Source organism: Hirsutella rhossiliensis (assembly GCF_020360975.1).
Source record: "Hirsutella rhossiliensis strain HR02 chromosome Unknown scaffold00018, whole genome shotgun sequence".
NCBI classification, from domain to species: domain Eukaryota; kingdom Fungi; phylum Ascomycota; class Sordariomycetes; order Hypocreales; family Ophiocordycipitaceae; genus Hirsutella; species Hirsutella rhossiliensis.
In genome coordinates, this window is record NW_025408684.1 from 1,360,355 (window position 1) to 1,386,190 (window position 25,836).

General features: G+C 59.7%; 9 protein-coding genes across 9 annotated transcripts; 5 read left to right on the forward strand and 4 right to left on the reverse strand.

The window, feature by feature from the left end:
- Positions 1–123: 123 nt before the first annotated feature.
- HRG_11095 (nrap protein PAP/OAS1-like domain 5) lies at positions 124–3,484 on the reverse strand (the record flags this gene model as incomplete). Its single annotated transcript, XM_044869565.1, has 2 exons — positions 124–3,186; positions 3,239–3,484. 2 exons carry the CDS (start codon positions 3,482–3,484, stop codon positions 124–126), a joined length of 3,309 nt encoding a protein of 1,102 aa, XP_044715516.1.
- A 763-nt stretch (positions 3,485–4,247) lies between these two features.
- On the forward strand, positions 4,248–5,939 carry HRG_11096 (coenzyme A transferase domain-containing protein; the record flags this gene model as incomplete). Its single annotated transcript, XM_044869566.1, has 4 exons — positions 4,248–4,307; positions 4,362–5,519; positions 5,565–5,729; positions 5,808–5,939. The coding sequence occupies 4 exons, from the start codon at positions 4,248–4,250 to the stop codon at positions 5,937–5,939; spliced, it is 1,515 nt and encodes a 504-aa protein (XP_044715517.1).
- A 677-nt stretch (positions 5,940–6,616) lies between these two features.
- On the forward strand, positions 6,617–8,153 carry HRG_11097 (succinyl-3-ketoacid-coenzyme a transferase; the record flags this gene model as incomplete). Its single annotated transcript, XM_044869567.1, has 2 exons — positions 6,617–6,879; positions 6,986–8,153. The coding sequence occupies 2 exons, from the start codon at positions 6,617–6,619 to the stop codon at positions 8,151–8,153; spliced, it is 1,431 nt and encodes a 476-aa protein (XP_044715518.1).
- A 1,813-nt stretch (positions 8,154–9,966) lies between these two features.
- Positions 9,967–10,837, forward strand: HRG_11098 (casein kinase substrate phosphoprotein PP28 domain-containing protein; the record flags this gene model as incomplete). Its single annotated transcript, XM_044869568.1, has 4 exons — positions 9,967–10,033; positions 10,113–10,502; positions 10,548–10,663; positions 10,724–10,837. The coding sequence occupies 4 exons, from the start codon at positions 9,967–9,969 to the stop codon at positions 10,835–10,837; spliced, it is 687 nt and encodes a 228-aa protein (XP_044715519.1).
- An 810-nt stretch (positions 10,838–11,647) lies between these two features.
- HRG_11099 (surfeit locus protein 6 domain-containing protein) lies at positions 11,648–13,597 on the forward strand (the record flags this gene model as incomplete). The annotated part of the gene is made up of 3 exons (XM_044869569.1): positions 11,648–11,668; positions 11,760–11,843; positions 12,005–13,597. 3 exons carry the CDS (start codon positions 11,648–11,650, stop codon positions 13,595–13,597), a joined length of 1,698 nt encoding a protein of 565 aa, XP_044715520.1.
- Positions 13,598–14,555: 958 nt separating this feature from the next.
- Positions 14,556–15,801, reverse strand: HRG_11100 (golgi phosphoprotein 3 (GPP34) domain-containing protein; the record flags this gene model as incomplete). The annotated part of the gene is made up of 4 exons (XM_044869570.1): positions 14,556–14,645; positions 14,700–15,151; positions 15,223–15,469; positions 15,532–15,801. The coding sequence occupies 4 exons, from the start codon at positions 15,799–15,801 to the stop codon at positions 14,556–14,558; spliced, it is 1,059 nt and encodes a 352-aa protein (XP_044715521.1).
- A 2,847-nt stretch (positions 15,802–18,648) lies between these two features.
- On the reverse strand, positions 18,649–19,686 carry HRG_11101 (uncharacterized protein; the record flags this gene model as incomplete). Its single annotated transcript, XM_044869571.1, has 1 exon — positions 18,649–19,686. One exon carries the CDS (start codon positions 19,684–19,686, stop codon positions 18,649–18,651), a length of 1,038 nt encoding a protein of 345 aa, XP_044715522.1.
- Positions 19,687–20,420: 734 nt separating this feature from the next.
- Positions 20,421–23,618, forward strand: HRG_11102 (elongation factor tu GTP binding domain-containing protein; the record flags this gene model as incomplete). Its single annotated transcript, XM_044869572.1, has 3 exons — positions 20,421–20,523; positions 20,605–23,343; positions 23,467–23,618. The coding sequence occupies 3 exons, from the start codon at positions 20,421–20,423 to the stop codon at positions 23,616–23,618; spliced, it is 2,994 nt and encodes a 997-aa protein (XP_044715523.1).
- A 403-nt stretch (positions 23,619–24,021) lies between these two features.
- On the reverse strand, positions 24,022–25,296 carry HRG_11103 (putative fer4-like domain in RNase L inhibitor; the record flags this gene model as incomplete). The annotated part of the gene is made up of 1 exon (XM_044869573.1): positions 24,022–25,296. The coding sequence occupies one exon, from the start codon at positions 25,294–25,296 to the stop codon at positions 24,022–24,024; it is 1,275 nt and encodes a 424-aa protein (XP_044715524.1).
- Between the last annotated feature and the right edge of the window lie 540 nt (positions 25,297–25,836).

A 25,836-nucleotide genomic window follows, 5' to 3' on the forward strand; every position in this document is an offset into this window, starting at 1 on the left:
CAGAATATGTCCAATTTGCCATTGTCATATTATTTGACGAGACGCAACATGGTATCTCAAATAGTGAAAAGCGTGGGTTAGACGCAGCTCACTCGCTCCATAATCTCCTTCCCTCTCCAATTCTCAATCCTTCGCCTCTTCCTCGTCAACCACCTCAATCTTCTTGATCAAGTCCCCCCCCGCGCGCGCAATCTCCAACAGCACGGCCTCGCGGTTGACCTCGACGAGATCGGCGTCGGCATCGGAACCCGCGAGCCTGCAAAAGTTGTACGGCAAACCCGCCCTGAACTTGACGCCCTGCTGCTGCTGCTGCAACCTGGGGCACCAGATGGCGGCGAGGACGGCTTCGTCGGCGCCGCCGCGGAAAAACACGAGCGTGTCCTCATAGGCGCGCTGCAGCTCGCCGGCCAGCACGTCGACGGGGTGAGCGCGCGCGGGCAGGGGGGCCTTGCCCGTGCGGTCGTCGAGATTCTTGAACCGCGCCGGCTTCCTGGCGCCGGCCTCGGCGCCGGCCTCGCGAGCGGTGGCCCGGACGGCCTTGGTGGAGAGGTGGATGAGGACGTCGTAATCCCGCAGGGAGGTCTGGAACAAGGCGGACGGGTCAAGGGGCCCTGATTGTTCGCGGACGAGTTTGTAGGCTGCCTTGGCGAGGCGGGTCATTCGCGAGGCGATGAGCTTGGAAGGGCCGTCGCGGGTGTAGGCCATGCCGGACTGGTCGTTGCTGGTGGCGACAAACAGGGCGGACCTGTTCATGTGCGGATCCCGCTTCCTCCACGACTCGAGCTCTTTGCGGATCGAAGACCGATCCTCGCTGGTGAGCGTCTCGGCCGAGTCGACAATCAGGGGCTCATCCCGCCAGTCCCACCTAGAGAGGAAGAAGAGCGTGCGCAACAAGCCCGTCGCGGGAGACGACGGCACATTCCATGGGTACGGCTTGAGGAAGACATGCAGCACAAAGAGCTCAATCAGCTCGGCACTGAAGTGGCCGCTCAGCTTGTGGCAGTCGAACCAGTGCCTCATGAGCCTGACGGACTGCGAGAGGGGATGCAGTCTTGTGCAGAATGTGGCCACCGTCTGAGTATGCAAAGGCAGGGTCGTATATAGCCAGTGGAACCTAGCCAGGGCTTCCGCAGACTCGTCGCGTTCGCGGTGTTCCAGCGCCCGGCTGTTGGCATGCCGCTCCAGGAGAGCTTCCTCTAGATCGCAATGTATCCGGATGCGAAACGCTGCGCCAGTGTCGTAGACGATGTCGAGATATGCCAAATTCTCAATGCCCACGGCCCTGTTCTCGCGGCCCAGGCATGTTGTCATGTTTTCGTGTGCAGCCGTCAGGCGCTTGTCAATGTCGAGCAGGAACTCAATCTTGGCCTCCTGAATGGCGGTCAGGTTCTCGGGCCACTTTGCAGATGCCTCAAAGTAGAGGTTGACGTTCATGAGTTCGACAGAATCCTTGTGGAAGGCCAGCATTGGGGGCTCGACAGAGGAATACCGGAACATGGGCGAGACGGGAGACAGCTGCCGTATCTGCAGCGGCATCTCCTCCAGGCTGCGAATATCACGCTCAAAGGTCGAGAAGGCGCGCTTGGCCGCGTCAAAGGCTTCCTTGTCAAGATGTGACAGGCCGATGGTTGAAGAGAAGTCGCTTCCGCGGGACGTCAACTCGTCTTTGGTAACTTTGATGTGACGTTTGAGGGCGAAGCGAGCAATCTCCTCAGAGATTTGACGCGGAAGTCTGCTTGACCACTCGACGCACTCGAGTATGCTCCCGTCTTTGAACCGCCGCAGCTCGGCCTTGTCACCCCAGAAATGGCGGAAAGCAGCAGCCTCCTTCGGATCCTCAGCTGGAGGTCCGTATTCCATCTGACGAGACATTTGTGCCGGGTCGAAAATGACGCCCACGTCGACTTTCCGGGCCTGGCTCGGGATCTTGGCGTTGAGCGACCAAGACGCTCCGGGTTGCTGTCTGAAGTGGATGAGTTGAGCACGCTCCCCGTATGCCTTCTTGAGTATGCGGTGGGCCTCTAGGCTGAATTTGAATGCTGGGCTGCTCCTGTCGGCCGTGTCGGAGAATCGCGACAGTACGTCGGGGCTTTCAATCTCAAATGTCGCGTCAAACAGCTGGGGCACGGAATCCGCCTTCATGATAAACGTGGCATCAAACTTGTCCGTGGCCTCATCAGCGAGCAAGTCGGCCGTCGACCTTGCGTAGAGCTGAAGCAGTCCGGCGGACCATGGGGTCATCTTGAATGCGATATTGAGTTCTCGGGTTGGATCGAATAGAACAGGGCCTGGTTCTCGAAAGGTCTTGGCGTCTGCTGTGGATGCGGCAAAGGCAAAGGCTTTCTTGTTGAAATCCGTCGTCGCGAGGAACTGGATGGCCGCCTTGAAGAGCTCGGTGCTGCTGAGCGATGTGGACAGGACGGATTGGCCTTCACGGCCGTCGGTGCCCAGTAGCAGCGCAATCATGATTGCCCATTCAAAGTGTCCAAACCCACCTTGAGAAACTGCGCCTCCGAAGCCGCGTTGTTGCAGCCATATCCTTCCGAGAATGCAGGCGTCTGGAAAGGCGGGGCACTCGTTTCGCGCGTGGGCGAGGACGCGCAGGTATGGGATGAAAGTCCTTTCCGCATTCAGAGTGGAGTTGTAGAAGGGCGTGGCCGAAGACTTTTCCTTGGTTGCCTCTCCGTTTCGATTGCAGTTGGAGGCGGGAGTGAGCTTGGACCAGGGGAAGAGCTCGTCGGGAGCGCAAGGGATCAGTCTTATGCTATACTTGGGCTCCGAGCGGACCCTTTTCTTGGACTTGCCCTCCTTGGCGCGAGGGTGGATGACGAGCAACGGTAGCAAAGGGTTGTCGTTGAGATGCTCAAAGGTCAAGTCCACGGAGTCGTCCAGCGCGGAGCGCACATGGACTGCAATGTAGGCGAGATAGTAGGCCCGGCGATAAAAGTAGCGCATGTTCAGGTAGTCCTTTTCCTGGAACAGCGACTTGGGCATCTGGACAACCATGTCGACGGCGAGCGCAGGCTGCGACTTGACCATGGTCCTGGAGACGTAGCTGCCGACGACGTTGCACTGCGACGGCCTGGCGTACGAGACCTTGTAGGGCGCGTCGTTGGCGGGCTTGGGATCTGGGTACGGAACGACGACGGCGTGCTTCTTCTCGAACTTGGCGGTGGCTTCGCCGATCTAAGCTAGGGTTAGCGACTTGTCGCAGCCCGGCTGGGTCGAGCAGACGTACGGGAACTGGCTCATGGGGCTCGATTGCGTCGAGGATTTCCTTGAGGCGGAAGAGGTGATCATCTACGCCCTTGAGCGCCTTTCTGTAGTTCAGTCTGGCCTCGTGCAGAAGCTGGTCGGTCTGGAGGACAAAGGTGGTGGCCGTCGACACTTGGACGGCGCTTCGAGACTCGAAGTCGATGAGGCCATGGTGCCACAAGCCGGCGCCCGCATGGTCAATCTTGCGACGCTTTGAGCTCGACTCCATGATGCAGAAATGGCGATAAAGTAACGACGTCCATCGGTGGAAGCTTGCATTGGAATTTTTTTGGACTGGCCCTTGGAGCTGCGGGGCGATAAGCTGATAAGCCACGGCGGGAAGTCTTTCCGCACGACGGAGTAATTAGAGTGAGGAGGCACACACGGCACTCTTTGGCGGGCTTTTGCTTTTGCTTTTGCTTTTGTTTTTGCTTTTGCAGCGGCTACCCTCAGGGCCATCTCGCTTTCCACGCTCGTCGACCTCGGTCGGTATTCGGAACCTTGACGGAATGCATCGAAGAGGGGTCAAACCACTTGGATGTTTCGAGCCGCTCGAGCCAAGGACAGCCAGAATGGATCGGGACGTGGACGCCCTCCCCCAAGACGCTGTAGTGGGTCGAACAGCAACCCCAGTGGCTTCGAGGCGCAGAACCGGGTACGGATAACGGTCACGGGATTGGCCTGATCCCATATCCAAGTTACCCCGTGCCCAAAGACGGTATGGAGATGGACCCCAGACTCCTCCCTAGTGCTGCATACGCGGAACGGACCCCTGCTGGTGTAGCCGAAGCGGAGGAGCGGCCGCCTCGGCCACCCGCGGTTCAGCGGTTATAAAGCCGCCCGCCGCACAACCGCCTCTCCCTTGGCTGTCGCCTCAGCTTGGGTCTGTCCCGACGGCATTGACTTTGCCATCTGTCAAGCAATTGACTGACTGCGCTACTTCGGATTGCCACCCCCATTTGCTCGATTGTCTCTCGCCTCTCCTCTCCATGATGCCCTCCCCGGCAGTCCGGGCCCGAACGCTGCGGGCGTTTGTTCGCCATGGCACCAGAGTGAGTACCTGAATCTTGACGAGTCGCACCCAAGCTCACATGCAGCGTCTGCAGCCAACGTCCGTCTTCTCCAGATCCTTCTCGGCTTCGATCCGCCGCGCCAACATCAACAAGGTTTTCCCCTCGGCCTCGGAAGCCCTCCGAGACATGGAGCCCAACACGACGCTTCTGTGCGGTGGATTCGGCCTCTGCGGCGTCCCCGACACCCTCATCGACGAGGTCCTCGGCAAGCCCGACATCAAGGGCTTGACGGCCGTGTCCAACAACGCCGGCACCGACAACTCGGGCCTCGGCAAGCTGCTCAAGACCAAGCAGGTCAAGAAGATGGTTGCCAGCTACATTGGCGAGAACAAGACGTTTGAAACCATGTACTTGACGGGTCAGGTCGAGCTCGAACTCACCCCCCAGGGCACCCTCGCCGAGCGCTGCGCCGCCGGCGGAAAGGGCATCCCGGCCTTTTACACGCCCGCCGCCTTTGGCACCGTCGTCCAGACGGGCGACCTGCCGCTCAAGAACAGCCCCGACGGCACGCCCGCCGAGTATTCGTACCCCAAGGATGTCAAGGTCTTCAACGGCAAGTCGTACCTGTTGGAGCACAGCATCGCCGGCGACTACGCCTTTGTCAAGGCCTACAAGGCCGACAAGCTGGGCAACTGCCAGTTCCGTCTTGCCGCCCACAACTTCAACGGAGCCATGGGCCGCAACGCCAAGATGACCATTGTCGAGGCCGAGCACATTGTCGAGCCCGGCGAGATCCCCCCCGAGGCCGTCCACCTGCCGGGCATCTACGTCAAGCGCGTCATCCAGAGCACGAGCGAAAAGCAGATTGAAAAGTACACTTGGGCCAAGGACGACGACGGCGCCGATGCCAAGGCCGCCCTGGGCACCGGCGACACGGCCGCCAAGCGCGAGCGCATCGTACGCCGGGCGGCTAAGGAGTTCAAGAACGGCATGTATGCCAACCTCGGCATCGGCATGCCCATGCTCGCACCGGGCTTTGTCGGCCCCGACGTCGAGGTCCAGCTGCAGTCGGAGAACGGCATCCTCGGCCTGGGGCCGTACCCGAAAAAGGGCGACGAGGACGCCGACCTCATCAACGCCGGCAAGGAGACGGTGACGCTCAAGCGTGGGGCGGCCGTCTTTGGTAGCGAGGAGAGCTTCGGCATGATCCGCAGCGGCCGCATCGACCTCAGCATCCTCGGCGCCATGCAAGTCAGCGGCACGGGCGACCTGGCCAACTGGATGCTGCCGGGCAAGGTCAAAGGCTTTGGCGGCGCCATGGACCTGGTGAGCAACCCGTCGGCCACAAAGGTGGTGGTGACCATGGAGCACACGGACAAGAAGGGCAACGCCAAGATCGTCAAGCAGTGCGCATTCCCGCTCACGGGACGTGCGTGCGTGTCGCGAATCATTACCGAGCTGGTGAGTAGCTGGACGCTCAACCGCCCCCCCCCAAGCCCCTGTGTGTGTCGCTCTGGACTGACCTTGTTGAACATGTAGTGCGTCTTCGACGTCGACTTTGTCCACGGGCTGACCCTGATTGAGCTCGCCGACGGCGTGACGGTCGAGGAGGTCAAGAGCAAGACGGAGGCGCCGTTTACCGTGGCCAAGGATCTGAAGCCTATGCTGTGAGATGAGGGGGTTTGTCATGATACCAAGACGAGACGGATGAGTGCATCGGGGGCCAGAAGCGAGGAGCAGCCGGTTTGTGTGGGACACCTATATCGGCTGATAGCGACGACGAGGATGGCGGCCGGCTCTCTGTGGGTTTGCAACTTTGCATCGCTAGGCGTTCGCTACAAATCTTGGTTTCTGTTTCTTCTTGCCTCGTCATTGTCCTTGTTCATTATGGGCGTGGCGCCGAAGGGTGGCTCATGCACATGGTCTTCCTCCCTTGAGGAATGAAGTGAAGGGGGCCCGAGCAGGCTGTAAGCAGCGTGCAAACGACTCTTGGATGCATGGGGGGGTTCAGACTCGTTTACTCGCCCGTAGAACCGTTGCCGAAATGGCTGCTGGAACCATGGCGCGTGCACGTGAAGAAGCCGACTGAAAGAATGACGACGCAACGAGGATGCCGGAAGGCTGCAGGCAATCGCCATCTCTGCCGTGGTCTGTGCCGGGTCCATTTGTTGCGGTCTCGAGGGCTGTCGCTCTACTACTATAACAGCACCTCGGGCAGCCGCCTCACCGAATCCCGCTCTCCTCTCATCCACCCACCCACCACCTCCTTTCTCTCATCATTCGCGACTCCACAACGGCCACGGGAGCAGGCCTGGTAGAAAAGCGCCCCTCCTCTGCAGCGTCTCGGCATGTTTGACTGGTCGACGGGACAGGTCTTTCGGGAATGGACCATGGACCGGCACTTCCTCTCGGTCCGGGCCGCCGGCGAGTCCGACTGGTCGCGGCGGCGGCCGTATCCGCTCTTCACGCCCCGGGGCTCGCGCGGCACCCGGTCCCTCGTCGACACGGCCATCAACGTCATCGCAAACAACATCGGCGACGTGCCCGATGCGTACCTCGAGTTTCTGCCCGCGCGCCTGCGGTGGCGCATATGGCGGTTTCTGGAAGCCAGGTTCGTGCCCTCAACCTCGACCATGTCCTTTCTGTCAAGGCACACACAAACACACGGGGACGCTTCATCTGCCTGGCTGACCAGCTCCCCTCTTCCCCCCTCGCAGAGGCGTATGCCTGCATGCCTGGAAGCTCTTCTCCAAGCAGCTGCTGCGCGAGGACGACGAAAAGACCCTGGGCCTCTACCGCTTCCGCCAGCACATCTGCAGCCCGGCAGACGAGCTCAAGAGCTACACGCAGCCCCTGACATGCTTGTCGACCGACTTCATCACCCACCTCGTCATCAGCGGCGGCTGTGACTTCAGCACCAACGAGCTGCTGTGCCTGGCCGACGTCAAGAACCTCGGCGTCCTCGAGCTCATCCAGCCCGCCGACGAGGTGCACGCCATCTTCCCCCATGCCAACGATCGCCTCATACGCGGCTGGACCGAGATGGACGACCCCTTTCCGCTGCTGCGCATCCTACGAATCTGGGGAGACCAGTCCACCACCCAGGAGTCGCTCCGCTGGGTGTCCAAGTTCCCTCGCTTGGCCTTGTACGATGTGCTAGGCTCTAGAGAGGACTGGCGGGGCCCGATGGGTCATGTCGTCGACGGGGGCTGGGAGATGAGCATTGTAATGCCTGGCCCGAAAGACTCCCTGTTGCGCGACCTCATGCTGTTCGCGCCGCTCCAAGACACCCGCAGTCATCGAGACCTGGCCAGGACCGTTGACCTGGATCTTGTGTCTCTGTCCAACGACTCTCGCTGCGCCGTCAAGTTTGTCGCTGACCGAAAAGCCCCGTCCCTCCTCGACTACCTCACGGACACGGCAAAGGTCAACGCGCCGGCATGGCACACGGCCGCCGCCGCCGCCTCGTCAGACGCCCGGTCCTGCCACGGGGTAGCCTTTGAGCCGTGGGCCTTTTGGCTCTACTCCCTCATCGGCCAGCTCACCCACGACAACGACATGACGAGCCGCGGCATCCAGGCCGACGTCCAGGCCGTCGTCGGGCCGTTTGTGCTGCCCTCGAAGCCCTTTGCCAGCCTGTACCTGGGCCACAGCGGACGTGGGGGCATCTCGGTGCGGCCGTCGTACGTCAGCCGCGGGCTCTTTGCGACCGAACGGTACGTCTTTACCAGGTCTGCCGTTGTCCGCCCACAGACAGAGGCCGAGCCGAGGGCGACGCGACGGGCGAGACAAGACGAGGCCGGGGTTTCCGAGCGAGGAGCGCTCTCCCTGCGGAAGCAGAAGAGACGGCGCCTGGACCATGTGCTGCAGTCGTTTTCAAACTAAGGGGACCTCTGGAAAGTCCTTGCTGGTGCATGGAAAAGCACCGAGCCACTGATTACGTCTTGCCCTGTCGAGGCACTCGGATATCAAAGCGCTTTGAGAGGGCGTACCAAGACTCGAAAGAGACTGAGAAAAGGGGGCATGAACAGGGCCACCAGGGATTCGGGACGGGAGAGCATATTGGAGCAAACGTATTCTGCCTCACGGAGCCATCACCTCGGAACTGGCGTGATGTAGCGCTGGCACAAGGATATAGAGAGTAAAAGGGTTTTGCTCGAGCTGTAATTCAATACCCCCAACGATGCGCCAGAGAAGACACGGACACGGCGCGTCATCATGCCGGGCGTCCCGTGAAGCTCTCGAGCTATGCCTATGCACGGCAGGGGCGAGATGCTGCTCATTTGTCAGAGACGAGGCTGGATGACGCCGATCCCCAAGCTCATAGGACTGCACTGTTAGAAGCAATCATGACAATACGCGGAAACATGGCGGCACTCCTCAGAGCAAGCGCCGACGATGGTTACTACTCTTGTACAGCCTCAGCTCGGCGGGCGGACATGACAGCATCAGCAAGGGCATGTACCGTTGGAAACATTTTTTATCTGCGCCACGGGCACCGGAAGTGCAAGCAGGACAGATGGTAAGATCGACGGACGACGCTCTTTCCTCCAGTTTCCCCTCCAAGGCATCCATGGATAACATGTGAATGCCAGAGTGAATTTGAAGGATTTCTAGTAGGTTGAAGAAGAAGAAGAAAAGGAGAAAATCCGGGCGAGGGGCAAGAGAATTAATAGTGCTGCCGGCTCCGCTCGCCTAAGGTGAAGCCGATGATTTGCCGCGGGGGGAGGAAGTTTACAGTACAGTACGTACTGTACGAAGTACAAGCTCTTGGTACAAAGATTGTTATTGGCTGGAGCCGGGGTCGTTTCCCGTCTCATTGCGGGAGGGCTGTTGCCGCTTTGCTTCGCACCTGCTCTGGCGATTCGCGGCAGCAAGGACGCTCAGGCAGCAACCTTGTGCATTTGGGCAACGGCGTGCTCGCGTCGCAGTTGCCTCTTTTCTCAGACAATCCGTGGTAAGAGCAGAGGCAGGTACTTCGCAGCCTACATCTGGCAGCAGCACGCACTAAAAGGGTGATGAGGTCAGTGGAATTGTGTGCACTATGATGCACTTTAGTGGCGGTGAGGATGCAATACGACCTGGCGATGCTTCATACCTACCTCTACCTTATCGAGACCTCCTCCCCTTGTCTTGGGCAAGAAGCTGATTCATCCGTTCCCCTATTCTCCACCGTGGCAGGTGCGGCTCAGATGGCAACTCATCCGCCTTGGTCGACGACCCATTGGGCCCTGATTCTGAATCGGGGGCTCTCAATCGATACAAAAGCGAAGAGAGCCCTGGCTCGACATCCCTTTAGTACTCCAAGCAAAAGAGCTCATAATGTTCTGTAGTTTCAGTCATCCGCCTCTTCGTAGCTCGACGGTGTTTTTTATAATTGATTTTATTTTTCATGGTGATCATTAACTGCTCATTGATTGGCTCTCCCGCCCTTGTAGCCGATACCCCGCTACCCCGCCTCAGCACGAGGGGCGGATGCTTATAACGTTTCTTTCTTCTACTTTGCGGATACAACCTCTCTTCGTTTCCTACCTCACCTACCTTTCCTACCTCTCCGGGACCTCCCTCTGTCTTGGTCACTCCACCTACCGTTTTGGGCCCTTTGGACTCGAGGCTCGATTACCGCAGTACATACTGGTCTTTCTTTGCCAGTACTTTTCTTGGTTGCTCATCCGCACGCCTTTTTGCACAATCCAACATGGCTGGTGGCACTGGCACAGCAAACGCCCGACGTGCTGGCAAGTACAACAAGCCAACGAGAGGAGGTGAGTGAAGTCGTACTATATCACATCCCGTCGGGCCTCTGATGTCCCTCTTGGCTAATTTGGTGACTCTTATCGCTAGGTGGCAAACACTTTTCGCGCAGCCTTCAGCCGGTGGACAAGGACGGCAACCTCGTCAGCATATGGAGCAAAGACTCACAGGCTCAATCCGACGAGGATGACGAGAGTTCCTCTGAGGAGGAGGAGGAGAATGGCGCGGTCAATGATGCTGCCGGCTCCGCCAATCCTCCCGTCCCCGCCAATGACCGGGAAGCCCGCAAGGCTCAGAAAAAGGCCCGCCAGAAGGCCGCTCTTGCAAAGCAAAACGGGCACACCGTCGAACCGGGCGACTTGCCTTCGAGCGACGAGAGCGACGATGCAGACATGCCTGCCAATCCCAACCATTCTCGGGCGGCGCATAGCATGACCCAGCAAGCCGCCGACGCTTCGGACGACGGCGAGAAAACGAACGGTCCCGCCAGCCGACGCGAGAGGGAGGCGTTGGAGGCGGTCGCAGCCAAGGAAAGGTACCTGAAACTGCAGGCGCAGGGCAAGACGGACGAGGCCAAGGCCGACATGGCGCGACTCAAGCTCATCCGGGAGCAGCGAGAAGCTGAAGCCGCGCGAAGACAGGTAAGAAATCCAAGGAACCCCTAGTGAGTCGATCTGCAGACGCTAACCTGGTGTCCGCAGGCTGAGAAGGAAGAGAAGGAGGAACAGGATAAAGCGCGTCGGGCCGAGATTGAGGCGCGGGATGCCAAGAGGCGCGAGGCCGCGGCCGGTCCCAAGAAAGGCAAGAAGAAATAAGGGACGGTGTACCAGTCGTTTCCAACGAGAGCTCGTCAGGGGTGGCTGCCCTGCCGCGACTGCTTTGTTCCTGTCACGATACATGCCACGCTTCCGCCCTGTGCTGCATTTCTTATTCTTGGCAAAATTGTCATGTCGAGATGAGTGGCGGAGAACCTTGTTCCGCAGTCGCGTCGCGTGCTGTTGGCCGGCGCGATGGTGAATGTGAATTGCTCAACCGGAGATGATGAGATTGCCACGGGCCCGTATGCCGAGACACATGGTCGAGGCTCTTTGGCCGGCAGAGTAAACAATGAAGACATCGCAGAGGCGTGAGAGGAACCAGAACAATGCTCGGTGAATGATCGCCCGCCTAGACTTTGTTAAGCAGCGTGACTCGCACGATGTATTCGTATACCAAGTAGATGAATATGTTATTCAACTATTACATCAATGGCTCTGTTGGGAGGGAGAGTTCGGTTCGTGAAATGCTCCTGTAGACTTGAACTATGGTACAACTTACATGCAATATCGTAGTGCTTGCAGCCACAATGAGGGAGGAGTTGCACAACCCCCACATTTGGCGGTATCTGCCAGGGTCCCGAAAAAACCGAAAAAAAAAGGGCCCAACGGCGCCAGACATCGCCGAGCGCTTGCAACGCCGCCTTTTTTTTCTTTCCCTCGTCCAACCTCCTCCACTCGAAGCCAAATCCTTTACCCGAGTGCGGCTCTGCGCAGTGACCGGCTTTCGCTTCGACTGTCCTAGGGGACCGCAGCTTGACCGCAGCTCCGCAAGAGAAAGCCACCTTGTCAGCTGGCGAGACGTCGACCATGGCCGAGTCGTCATTGCAGGTTCGTCGCCCCTCGAGGTCCGCTGTCGGCGAGGCATTCGGCGGCGGTTCCGGCTCGATAACCAGAGGCTGACCGTGGTTGGCGTCGACAGGATCGCCTGCGCGGTCATGCAAAGGCCTTTGATGGTCTCTTGAGCTTGATCCCAGCCAAGACGTATTACGGAGAAGACAACAGCGTACGTCTTGTTTCTGGTTGCTGCTGCTGCGCACTTACCCCCCCCCCCCGGCTCCCGGCAGACTGCCTTTGCTCGACTTCGCTGGCCTCGGCCTCGTCTCGTCGGCTCGCTGCGCGCCACTCTTAAACAGGCATGCTGACTTGGACTGCCCGCGCGCACAGGACCAATGGCAAAAGAAGAAGCAAACCAAGCAAGAGGCCGCCGCCGCCCGCAGAGGGAAACTGGATCCGGACAGCGAGCTCAACCGCAACGCGAAGGAGGTCATGGACGAGCGGGCCAAGAACAAGCGCAAGCTGCGCGAGATGCAGCAGCAAGATGAAGATGACGGCGTCGGGCAAGACGCAAACGACGACGACGACGATGACGACGAGCCCCAAGAGGCCATTGATGGGGTTGAGGCCGAAAAGCCCGGAGAGGGCCTGAGGAAAAAGGCGGTGAAGAAGCAGAAGCTCGAAGAGGACGAGGACAAAGGAGAAGTCAGCGCCAGCGAAGAAGCTCAACCGAAGCCGTCTAGAAAAGAAGAGAAGAGAGCTGCCAAGAGAGACAGGAAAATCGAGAGGAAAGCAGACAAAAAGGCGAAACGGGAAGACGACTTGGCGTCGCCGGCGACTCCAGGCAAGGCTATAACCACCAAAGAGCCGGCCAAGACGCCGGCTAGCGCCAAGAAATCAACCGGAAAGAAGAGCAATGCCCAGGCCACACTCGGAAAGGACCACCCATCGCCGCATCTCCACGACACGCCAGAGCGGGCCGTTGTGGGCGAGGGCTCGGCGAATGCTGCCCCAACATCCAACGGCACCCCAGCCGCGCAGGATGGCGAAGGGGAAAGCTCATCGTCCGATGCCGAGTCGGACCGCCACTCTCCCACTTTCGACACGGACGAGCCAGCAGCATCTACCCACGGTGCTGCCGCAGAAGCCGCAAGCGCCACTACATCTGTTTCTTCCACCGCTCCCCCGTCGGAAAAGGCAAAGCATATCAAGATTCCGGCCGATACGACGGCTTTGCGGGCCCGGCTGGCCGCCAAGATCGAGGCCCTCCGCGCGGCCCGGAAAGCCGACGGCCCTGATGGCAAGCCCATTCGCACCCGACAGGAGCTCATCGAGGCGCGGCGCGCGAAGCAGGCGCAGCGCAAGACGCACAAAAAGGAGCTCAGGAGGCTGGCCAAGATTGAGGAGTCGAGGAAAAGGGAAGAGGCGCTGGCCTCCAACTCGCCAGGAGTCATGAGCCCCGCCGTCGAGCTGGACGAGTCGACGGGCAACTTTTCGTTTGGGCGGGTGGTGTTTGGAGACGGGTCGCAAATGTCGCACGACCTCAGCTACGTCCGGCAACAGGGCAAGAAAAAGGGCCCGTCGGACCCTAAGACGGCGCTGCTCAAGGTGCAGAACCAGAAGAAGCGCCTCGAAGAGCTCGACGCCGACAAGCGGGCCGAGATTGCCGACAAGGAGGCGTGGCTGACGGCGCGGCGCCGGCTCGAGGGCGACAAGATCCGCGACGACGAGGCCATGCTCAAGAAGTCGGTCAAGCGCAAGGAGGCGGCCAAGAAGAAGAGCGACAAGGCGTGGCGGGAACGCGCGCAGGGCGTCGAGCTGGCGCAGAAGGAGCGGCAGAAGAAGCGCGAGGACAACCTCCGCAAGCGCCGCGACGAGAAGCTCGCGGGTAAGGCGGGCAAGAAGAAGGGCGGGGCCAAGAAGAAGAAGGGCGGGCGGCCCGGGTTCGAAGGCAGCTTTGGCGTTGGCGGGCGCAAGAAGTGAGGGCCTCTGTTTTTCTTGTTTGCGTCTCGCGGAAGGGGGGAGGCTGGGATTACAAAGTAGGCGAGAGATGTTGTAAGGAACAATAGGGAAGGGGGGGGGTGAAAAGGGACCAGACCGAAGAGTCGAGCTTGAACAAAAACCAACGCTGTCTTGAGAGCGTCGGGGCCAGAGACTCGCGTTGGGGCTGGGTTGTGCTCGTGTGGGCGCCTGGACGTCGAGGATCCAAAAGGAGCGTCTTTCCCTTGTTTGGCTTGTAAGTCAGGAAACGAATGCAACAAGCGCGTGCTGCTCATTCTCGGCTCGCCCGCTCCCTCTACAGTGACAGGCTGCGTGCCTCTCTCTGCCTCCTCTAGGGGCCGTTCTTCATCTGCGTCATGCGCAACTTATACGATAATCCGTTTCGAGGAAACCACTGAGCAAGATACTGGGGGAGATAGAGAGAAATTTTACAAATAAAAACAAAAAGACGTAGGGGAAAGGGAAAAAAACTCCTATGCAGGCTGCCTTTGATTTGCTCCTCCCCCCCCCCCTTTTTTCTCCTGGACCATGGTCTCCCTTTTCCCCTTCACGGCGGCCTATTCCCGTTCTCTCCCCCCTCCCCCAAACCATATTCGCATGACAAGGCCCAGGGGAGGAGAGAACAGAAGTGGTGCTATTGGTGGCAAGTACATTATCCCTCTACACAGCCTGGCGGTTTCGGTGGCCCCTGACTACCGCACATAAAACGCATGTCCAACCCGTGCCTCGATTCCCGAGTGGCGGATGGCGGTCATTCAGTGAGATCGTGATCCCGTACATACGCAAGATAGGATGCCGTACGCGATGGGAAAGTCGATGGTATTACGTCGGCTCGCGGGGCACCGCCTTGAAGCGGCGGACCGTTCGCACTGAGCTGGTGTAGACAAGACATGGTCGCGATGGTGTGGAGGCTGAGTTCCAAACGGCATCGATCGCGGCCTCATAGCAGGGAGTCGAGGCGCGTGAAGACGCTCAGGCAGGCGGCAACCACCTCGAGCTGCAACTCCTTGTCCTTGGCCTTGGCAATCTCCTGGAGCGGACGGTCAGCAGCGGCCAGCAGCGGGAGCCGGCGCGGGCGGCTTACCTCTCCAATGACTTGCGGCAAGTTGGCGCCAATGCCATTCCCCACGGCCTTTTTGCCAAACGGCCACTGGCTATAGTCGGCCAGCAGCTCGTCCGTCTGAACAAAGGCGCGCTCCCTGGCCTCATGGCCGAGTGTCGAGAGGGCATTCTCCAGGACGTTGGCGGCGTAAGCGGCGCAGACCATGGACACGGTGCGCAGATAGCGAAACTCAAGAGACTCGGGCAGGAACTGGCTACTGTTAAGGACCACGGTTCGCTGGGTCAGGACGTTTCGAACGCGGCGACGGATCTCCTCCTTGGCGCCTCCATCGGCCACGGGGTGCGTGGCCATGTCGAAGAGCAGAAAGTTGCGCTTTTCGGTTCGGAGAATGCCCTTGTCGACAAGGCCCTTGGCGAGGCGTTCGCGGACTTGCTTGAGCTGGTATCCAATCTTCATGAGGTTCCAGGTCTCGCCTGTACGCAGAAGGCGCGTCATCAGGTCAGCCGGCAGTCGAGCGGTGGGAGAGGGGCCGGGTCAAGGTTACCGCTCATGAGGTCGATCCAGGAGCTGACGCTCATCTTTTCGCTCTGCTTCATCATCTTCAGAGCCTCGTCAAGCAGGACTTCGCCGGTGAGGGTGTCATCTATGACTTCGATATTGCGGTCGGCTGGGGGGAAGCGGCGTCGGGAGGGATCCTTTTCCATGCTGATGCGACCACGGAAGGCGAGCTCGAGTACGATGCAGCCGCGGAGGGCATACGAGATGTTGTCGTTCCAAAATGAGAGGTAGCCCTGTTGAAGAATCGAATGTTTAGCGTCGAGGCGAGGGTCGAGGAGTACGAGGGGTTGCGTACCTGCTTGTCCTTGAGGCCGAGGAGCAGCACCTCCTCCATCATGGTCAGTTTTGGTTGTTTGCCCCGCTCGGCGCTCTCGCTGATGTCCCGGGGGTCAAAGGCGATCTTGTGGCCGTTGTCGCCGTTTTCGTAGCTCGTCTCGGGGGCGCTATCCCTGACATTGGTGGCCGAGTTGCTTCTCGAGGCAGCGTTGCTGGCCTCGCCGTCGACGGTTGCCAAGGCGCCTCCGCCGGCGCCACGGCGCCGTGTCAGCCCCGACGTCGAGGACATTTTGGTCGGTGCAGAGATGGGCGTGGCGACGAGACGCGTAGAGGCTGTGCGAGGGCGATGCGCGCCGCCCGTTGCGGTCAGTGTGGGGCCAAGGGAAGGGAGCGGGTGAGTCGAGGACCGAGGCCGCGGGCGAGAGATCTTGGGCCCTGGGAGTGGGAACGGTGACCCCCAAGAGGAGGGCACGAGGCGGAGGAGGGGAGGCGGCTGCAGAGAACAAGGAGGGGAGATGATGGCCGGAAGGAGGATACGGCGACAAAGTCGAAGACGAGACTCGAGGGCGCAGGCGAGGCGGAAGACGGCGAGCTGCAGGAGGGGGAAGAGAGAGACAGCGGGAAAGAGAGAGAGGGAGGGTAAGGACGTGGCAAACGTGGGCGGGACGGACGTATCGCCTACTCGAGGCACGAGGCTGATGTCGTCGGTTGCTCGTCGAGGCCAAGTGTGGTTGTTGACGCTGGAAATTCGCTACCAGGCCCACTGTATGCTGGGCAAAGGCTGACGAGGGACGAGTGGGCCGACGGAGTCAGTTAACGGCGAACAAGGCAGTCGAGGTACATGAATTCAGTACCGTGCTCCATTATGGGGCGCGGCAGAAAGCGGCCGGCGCAGCGAGAGAAATGGTACCGGGGTTTGGAGGTACTGATTCGACACAGGCGAAGGCATTTGGCCTGGTAGGGCCAAGCAGAAAGGTACATAGATGGTGTGTACCTGGTAAATTACCAGTATGCGCTGCGCGCGAGTAAGTCGGCAGTCGCCGTGCTCTGGTGGCGGTACTTGACACAGCGCCGGGCTCTGCACCCAAGAGCAGGTATCTCGCCCAGGAAACGCTCGCATGAAGGCCTTGGTACCTCGCCATACGGGATAGAGTTTGCAATTGGCCCATCATGCAAAACTGCGAGAGGGCGTCCTACATGATATCTCCGGACACAGATGGAATGTGTGGCATGTGCTCAGCTCAAAAGACTTTTCTACGACGCATAACAAAGTACAGTACCTTCCGTATTGCCCTCGACTCCTCGAGAAGAGAAATGGGCTAGCCAGTGGCGAGTCGAGGGCTTAGGTAATCAAGGTCCCAGTTCGTGTTAAATACCTTAGGTACCTCTACACTATTAATACAGTGCATAGGTACGTATAAGAGAAGAGCATGTCCTGCTTCTGAGCCCCTTTTCCGGCTCCTTCTCCGCTCCGAGTGTGCGGCTCCAGCTCCACCTTGCTCACCAAAATTTCTTTCCCCCTTCTTTCTCGTTGGCCTTCACATTTGATATTCGCTAAACTACAAATGCTTCCTTCTTTAACCGACCATGCATTTGATGGTTCGACCTGATGAACTCTTTTCCCTTGTTCAAGACCGGCTCGTCATGCTCAAGTGCCAAGGCGGCAGCTTCCCGGCTGTATGCCGACTAACTTACCTACCTAATTATTACCTACCTACCTAAAAAGGGCCCAAGTACACGACGGTTAGTCAGCGCCTGTCGACGTCGTCGGACCACTTTGATGGCTTCAACCTGTCCTCTCGACGTGTTCCCGACGCCCATGCTGCGTGTCCAAGCCTGTTTGACTCTATAGTATTTGCTAAAATCCGTGTGGATAGCATGGCCGGATGGTCCTCCCCATGACGTGCCTACCCTCGACCTCGAGTTCCGTCTTGCTCCGTGTCCATCACCGCATACGACCACGCTTCTGCGCCCGCGATGACATCCAGCCTTACTTGAAACCAAGGCCACAGGAGGATGAGATGCCCCTGACTCAGCTATACTTAGCTGAGGGCTCACTTAGCTGAGGGCTCTGCCGACTGCGCAATGTCGCATTTACTGGGTTTGGACGACTTGCTGCCTCGGAAGGGCTGCTCTCCTCGGTAAAGCTGGCGTTCGCATGTCTATCTCCATTTCTCCCCTTTCCTCTGAGAGTGTGCAAGCCATGAGATGCTTGATGGAGCCCGCTGTTGGAGCACCTGGCCCAACACCCATCTGTGGGAAAGCAACTCTCTCGGCCTGTACCCATCGCAGCAGTAAGTGACGTTGCCGCGTGCCGCTTTTGAATCGGCTTACACTGACATCTCCACACAGATGTGTCCCAGACACTGCAGGCAATGCAAAGCTAGCTTCAAAGCTACCTCTACAAGCACGCAAACGAGCCCTCGGTCCACGGTTCCTCGAAGCGTTTGCTGTGCTGAGCCTGTGCCCCTTGAACGCCGTTGGTACCGACTCCAATCCATGTCCCGGACGAGGTGGCGCCCACTCGCACCTGTTCAGAGGTACGGGCACGCTTTCGCCATGGCAACCGCACCAAAGCGTGTTCAGAGCCTTATAAGGTCCAATTACGTCAACCCTTTCAACCAGCGGGCCCAGACACCCTGCTTAATCGTAGTCGAGTGGTTAAAGGGGTGCACACCTTTACCTTCCCGATACGATTAGGTCCTGGGCCCTCAGAGACGTTGCCAGCCCTTGACGACCGACGGGTCGATTCCGAGCTGATTACAACGCAAAGGATTTGAAATACCCCACAGCCGCGAAAGCGCCGGGGCGCGCTGTAGTATCTCCGCTGGAAGGCAGAAAGAGAGGTAGCAGGGCGTGGAAGACGTTTTTTTGGCCTTGATTCCTTTCTTTTTGGCCTTGCCAGCGTCGGGGTTCGAAGGCCTGGCCTCCTTTTTCTTGCATCGTGACCTCTGCAGGGTCACGAGACTGGACTGGATGCCCAACGCGGACAGTGCTGTGCGCCACTGTTCGCTGTGTGTACCTTTGTGACTCACTGCACGAGAGCACAGGTGGTAAGGCAACAAAGGGCACGGTTATGATGCGGATTGAGTCGCGGGTGAAGGATTCAATGCTCTACGTCGCTAAGTCCCCTATACTACACGTCGCGAGCCGCCTCTTTCCAAAGCTCATCGAAATCAATCTCTTCAGATGCAAACATGTCGCGGATTTTGGTGGCCGCAGCCTCTTGCTTGTCTGGGCCGAATCCTCCAGCTTGCGTGGACTCCAGCTGCACAATCTCGACCCAGCGATAGAAAAGGTCCTCTTTGCCCATGGCTGTGAGGGCATCCCGGAAGGCGAAGACCTGCCTGCGCTTGTCATCCGAATCCGTCTCGGAGCCAACCTTCAGGTCGTAACACAGCCATCCGTAGTCCTTGTGGTATACCAAGACGACAGTTTTGAACGCTTCGACGGCGACTGTCTTGTTGTCGACGAGTGCGTGTGCATAGACCATGGCCTCCCAGTCGAGGTCCCAGGAGCCGTTCATGAGCAGGTAGCCCGTCTTCTGCTCTTGTAGCAGGGGAGACGTGGCCTGCTGGACGTAGGCGACGAGAATCTTGCGGGCGTCGGCGTCCTTGAAGATGTCGCCGAGGACCTGGTCCCAGTCGCGGCTTCGGCGGACGTAGATTTCCTTATCACGGAAGCCGACCTTCCACCGCCATCGCATTGGATTTCCGTGACGCTGGCCGGCAGCAAACTCGACCGGCCAGGGCCAGACGAAGACGACGAGTACAAAGTCGATGAACATGACGATGCCGCGCTTGGCAACCTCGCGCGCAAGCTCGCCCCAGGTGGCCTGGGCGGCGGGGAAAGTTGCCTCGCTAGGGTAGCCAAGGGCCGAGACGACGAGCTGCCAGTACCAGGGGAGGATCGAGTACATGCGCCAGACAAAGAGCAGGGAGACGCAGACGTTCATGGCCACGGGGACGAGGAAGATTTTGCGCTTGAAGGCGGCGGGCTTGGAGTCAATGTGGGCGATGTAGACGTGCTTTTCCGAGAGCCCATCGGCAAAGGACTCGAGCGCCTCGGGCGGGCGCTTGAACGGAGCCGGGGGATCCCCCTTGAAGTCCTCGTCGCCGCCGCCGCCGTAGCCGGACTGCCTTGACTTTGCCGCCTTTCTCCTGGCGGGGGCCATGGCAGACGAGGGGGTTGAGCTCTCTCCGGCGTGTCTCGGGCGCAGTGGACAGGCCTCGAGGCGAGCGCCGGCTTGGTGGCTTGGATGAGGTTTGAGGCCGTTGAAGTTGGCCGCGGCTGATCTGTCAACGGCCGTGGGAGCAAGGAAGAACTGCCACTGTGGTGGGGCAGACGGGACGGCTCAGGACATGCTGCCACCAACACAAGGGCAAGGGCCACAAAAATAGGGGCAGACGGGTGTGACGAAGCCGGTGTAAATCTATCCGAGACTGTTGGCAGAGAAGCTTTGCCCAAGGAACTCTTACCGGCCGTGGCCCGAATCAAGACGCAGCTTCAGATAACTTAGTTATGGGTTAGATTACGGATAGTACAAGTTACTTTGTCGATTATGTCACCTTTGAGCTCGGCACTAAACAAAGCGGATACGTAATCCCGCCCCCCGAACTCCCTCGGCTGACCTTCCGCCACACTACCTACCATTGGCTGGCTGCCACTCGTCGATAAAAAAATCCAATCGCGAGCTTCGACAACCGGCTTGCCATGCCCCCAGAGTCCTGCGTCACGCCTTTCCGGGCACCTTTAGCCGCCATGTTCGGCGCCCGCGCATCAAGGGTAGGCGACTCAAGCCCAAGCTAGAGCTCAAGCTACAATAACCCACGTCTAACCTATTTCCTCATAATGCAGGGCCGCCGCCAACCGTTCGTCTGCGCTTCATGTCGACACAAGCTCTCTACAATGGCTCGATTGCCGCCGAAGCGCCCCTCGTCCATCTGGCCCGGGTCTTCCAAGCCGTCGCGGCAGTCTGTATCAGCCACCCGGCCTGCTCCGCGTCGATGGGGTGCTCGCCATCTCTCCGCTTCGGTACCGCTCTACGACTCAGCTCCAAACGGAGGCTCCTCTCAACCTTCGCGCTTCCCAGGGGCCTTTGGAGGCGGAGCAGGCGGTTCGTGGGGCTCGTTCGCTTCGGGTGTCGCTCGCTCCACGGCCGGCTCGCTGGCCAACGGTGGTCTCCTCCCCCATGAACGAGAAGCGCGCAAGCAGACGGCCGCCTCGGCACCTCCGCCTAAGCCTACGCCAGCTGCCCCTAGACCAACGCCCCCGAATCCGGCTCCTAGGGGTCAAAGGCCTACGAGGGGAGGCCTCAGGCACGGCCTCGCCGAGGCCCAAGTCAACATGTCAAGATCTGTTCTCGCCAATGTCTTCAACACGGACCGCGAGCCGCGATCGCGACCGACTCCCGTGTCGTGGACAGCTCCGGATCAGCACTCAGCGTCGAAAGCATCCCCCGGCGGGGTGGCAGGGCCAGCGCAATCACCCCCTGCGCAACCCAGACCTGGCTTGGGCCTTTACGGCAACCGCAAGTTGACCGTGCTGGAATCGCCAAAGCCTTCGGGCAGCCCAGGGCCGCCGCAGCGGCAAGCATGGGGCTCCTTTGGCGACCGTAGAGCACAAACAGCGGAGCACGTGGCACAGCCCGCCGGGCGAGACGGAGTGGCGCACACCATCGGATCCTTTTCTTCGATGCTGGAGCTGGCCAATGCCAGCAAACAGCCACCCAGCAAGCCCAGGGCCAACGATGAGGATTTTTGGGGAGAGCTTGAGAACAGGTTCGCCAGCTTCAAGGACAATAGCAGGAAAGGCCGGGAGGCTGCCGCCGCCCCCTGGACAGCGAAGCAAACCCAAGAGGGGTCGTCAAAACCAGCCCACGATGCCAACACTCATAAGTCAGGCGGCGGTCAAGACACCACATTGACTGAAGTGCAGCGGCAGAGGCGCCTGATGAGGTATGAGATTGAAGACGAGTCAATGCGGAATCAGACCTTGAAAAAGTCCAAGAAAGTCCACAGGCGGGGCCGGGGCGAGCAGGACGATAGCGAGTGGGATGACGAGGCTGTCTACCGTTGGGAGCAACGGCAACGTGCCAAGGCCGAGAAGGAGGCCCGAAAGCAACGAGCCGTCCCGGATGAGCCGACGGCGGTCCCCATTTTCCTCCCCGAATACATCAGTGTATCGAACCTGGGACAGGCGTTGAAGCAACGCGCCAACCGATTTCTCAAGGACATGGAAGAAATGGGGTTCGAGAACATCACGCTCGACACCATCATGGCGGGTGACACGGCGGCCCTCGTCGCGATGGAGTATGGGTTCGAGCCAACCATTGACACCGGCTCGCAAAGAGACCTGAGGCCTCGGCCGCCACCCGCAGAAGCCTCGTCTCTGCCTGGACGCCCTCCAATTGTCACCATCATGGGCCATGTCGATCATGGCAAGACAACTCTCCTCGACTGGCTGAGAAAGTCGTCCGTCGCCGCGCAGGAGCACGGGGGCATCACGCAACACATCGGTGCGTTTGTGGTTAAGATGTCGTCGGGCAAGCCCATCACGTTCCTTGACACGCCCGGGCATGCCGCCTTTCTGTCCATGCGCCAGCGCGGAGCAAATGTGACCGACATTGTCGTGCTAGTGGTTGCGGCAGACGACAGCGTCATGCCGCAGACGATTGAGGCCCTGAAGCATGCCACGGCGGCCAAGGTGCCCATTATTGTGGCCATCAACAAGATTGACAAGGAGGACGCGCGCGTTGACCAGGTCAAGATCGATCTTTCGCGACATGGGGTTGAGATTGAGGACTACGGAGGGGATGTCCAGGTCGTCTGTGTCAGCGGCAAGACTGGCCAGGGCATGAACGACCTGGAGGAGAACATCGTCACGCTCTCCGAGGTTCTCGACGTGCGCGCCGAGACGGACGGCATGGCTGAGGGCTGGGTTCTAGAATCGAGCATCAAGCAAGACGGCAAGGTGGCCACGGTCCTCGTCAAACGAGGAACCTTGAGGCTCGGCGACTTTATTGTCGCAGGGAAGTCGTGGGCCAGGATCCGTTTGCTGCGAAACGAGGCGGGCACTGAACTCGACGAAGCATCTGCAGGGACGCCCGTCGAGGTACTCGGCTGGCGAGACCTGCCCCCTGCCGGAGAGCAGGTGCTGCAGGCTCCCGACGAGGGCAAAGCCAAGTCGGCGGTCGAATATCGCATGGAAATGGCTAACCGGGAGGAGAGCTCCTTGCAGCTCGCCGAGCAAGAGCAGCGGCAGCGGGAAAAGGCTGCGGCAGAAGCTGCGGAAGCGGCGGCGGCGGCAGCGGGCGAGGAGGCACCGGCCGAGTCCACGATAGCCGAACAGTCCGGGGTGCTGCAGCAAAACTTTTGTGTCAAGGCGGACGTGGTCGGCTCCGTTGAGGCGGTCTGCAGCAGCATCCTCGAGCTGGGCAACCACGAGGCGCAGGCGACGATCCTGCGCTCCTCGGCGGGCCAGATTTCGGAATACGACGTGGACCATGCGGCCGCGTCCAACAGCATCCTGGTCAACTTCAACATGCCGGTGCTGCCGCACATCAAGCAGCGCGCCGAGGCGGCCAAGGTCAGGATCCTGGACCACAGCGTTATCTACCACGTCGTCGATGATGTCAAGGCGGCGCTGTCAGCGCTGCTGCCCGAGGCGGTGTCGACGCGCGTCGTGGGCGAGGCAGACATTCTGCAGGTCTTTTCCATCAACACCAAGAAGCGGACGTTTAAGAATATTGCGGGCTGCAAGGTGCGCAACGGAGCCATCAAGAGGTCGTCGCGGATCAAGGTGCTGCGCAAGGGCCGAGTCATCTATGACGGTAAGTCATTCCTCGCGCCAGCTCGAACCCCTTTTCCTCTCTCTACTACCACTGTTCCTCAAAACCCCCTTCCCCGTTGTCGTTGGGCGCCGATCTCGTTTGCTCACAATTTCTGCGCTGCAGGACACATCGACACGCTCAAGCACGTCAAAAAGGACGTCATGGAGATGGGCAAGGGCACCGAGTGCGGAATCGGCCTGGAGGGCTTCCAGGACTTTGCGGTGGACGATCAGATCCAGACTTACGAGGAGATTAAGGAAAAGCGATCCTTGTAGAGGGGCACTGTTGGGGCACGTGCCAAGACGGTGTATATACATGGGATCGGTGGGAACCCGTCTTCCTAGACGTGGGAGTGTCTACAGGCTGGCATGGGAGGAGGTAGAGGGCAGCCGACTAGACGGCATGGCTAGTATATGTAGAGATATGATGTGACAAGGCTAAAAAAAGACTCCTAGAATAAAGGAAAGAAAGACAAGCGGGCCAGCCGGCCAGCATGTATTATAGTTTCAGGGCCTGGATAGACATGAGCTAGTTGCTCGCGGATCAGTCGTGCTTCTCGAGCCGAGACATGGGCTCAGGAGGTATCAGGCAGTGAGTGCACAAGTCTAGGATGGTTCAAGAAGTGAGCGATTGTCTTGTCGGTTTACTCTTCCGCTTGTTGTGGCTCGGGGCAGCCGTCTACCACCGACTCGGGGCAGAGACGGCGTTGGAGGAATACGTCCTGCTCGAGACCGTGGCTCGACTCCTATCCTTTTCCAGCTTGGCGAGGCCAATCTTGTCCGTCACGGGCGTCGCCTCGATGATGTTGTCAAAGTCATCATCGTCTTCATCATCGTCATTATCGTCATCATCGTTATCGCTGGGGCTGCTGTTGTCCGAGTCGGGCTGCGGGTCGAGGTCGACGGCAAACTGATGCCGCTGCTGGGGCCGGCTGATGGTGGCCGGCTTCTTCTTGCCATCGCCGCCTTGTTGGGAGCAGTCGAGGCCGGAGTCGGGGTTGGGGTTGGAAAAGGTCTTGGAGGCGAGGACCTTGCGGCGGATTTCCGCCATGGCGGCGGCATCGTCGTCGTCGTCGGATATGTCAAAGGGGTCTCTGTTGGATGGGTGCTCCAGTTCCGCCGTCGCTTGAGCTTCGGCGGGTGTGGGGTCCAGGGGCCGTTTGCCCAGGTATATGCCGTCGATGCTCCGCCCGTCTTGTGATTGAGCGTCTTGGTCGTCGTCGTCTTCTTCTTCTTCTTCTTCGTCTCCCGAGGACTTGGGCAGCCGGTGGTTTGTGTTCCCGCTCGTCCACATGTCGTCAGCGCCGCGCTCCCTGCTCTCGGCATACTCCCTCTCGAGCCTCTCCATCCACTCGGCTTCTGTCCTCTTCACGTGGGCGTCGTCGTCACAGGCGGCGTACTTGTCGAGGACGGTGCGGTTGATGTCGAGAAACGAGGGCCCGTAGGGGAAAGGGGCGAGGACCTGCTCTGCCCAGTCCGGGTGGCGGCAGATGTAAAAGGCGGCGGCGAGGGCCTCGACGCAGTTGAGGCGCCAGGGCTTGCCGTAGTTGACGGTGTTTGCGGCGACGAGGTAGGGCAGCAGGCGCTCGCACTTGCCGCCGACCTTGGCCCACTGGACCTCGGCGGTGCGGGCCCAGGAGCACTCGACGACGGCGGCGCCGTGCTGGTCCATGAGGGGCGCGTCGGCCGGGGAGAGGACCTGCTTGCCATTGGGGGTGATGATGACGCCGTTGTGGCGCTGGCCCAGGTGCAGCTCGCGCATGAGGCCGAGCCGCATCAGCCGCTTGCCGGAGCAGCGCTTAGGGTCGCAGTGGCCGAGGTCCCAGCAGGCGGCGCGGAAGGCGGGTGGCGCGGGGGCGTCGCCGTCACGGGGTCCCGAGGCTCGTCCGGGGCCGCCTCCGCGATGGCCGGATTTGCGGCCGCGGGCGGCAAAGTCCTTTTTGTGGCGGACCATTTGGGATGTCTTGGGTGTGCGTGTCCAGGTGTGACGGGCGGGCGCGCGGCTCTGCAGATGGAGGAGCAAGCAGCCGTAGAACTCGGGACTGGCCGGTGGCTCGGGCAGAGAAGCAAAAGGGAGAAGAATGAGGATGGGGGTAGGTTTTTGCGTTGCTGTGGCTGGCTCCGGATGGACAAAGTCGTCGTCGTCGTCGTCGTCGTCGTTGACTCGAAGTCGTCGTGAGTTTCGAGGTCCAAGAGGGAGCCGGCAGTAAATAAATTGTTAGTGAGCGGGGCAGAGAAATCGTGAGAAAAAGAGAGCCCCGCCCTGCCATGTACCTCGTTCGCTCCTGGGCTCCCAACGCATGTATCTTCTGGGCCAGCGTGAGCGGCAGCGGTACCTGACGCATGCACAATACAATACAATACAAGCGCAGATAATAGCCACCTTGGCCGCCCAGCGCTTCTCTCCGCGACCGAATCATCTCATCTCAAGCCTCGCAACCTTTCGGGCGCCCACGGTAAGAACAAGCACAACCACGACTGCTTCCCGTGGCCG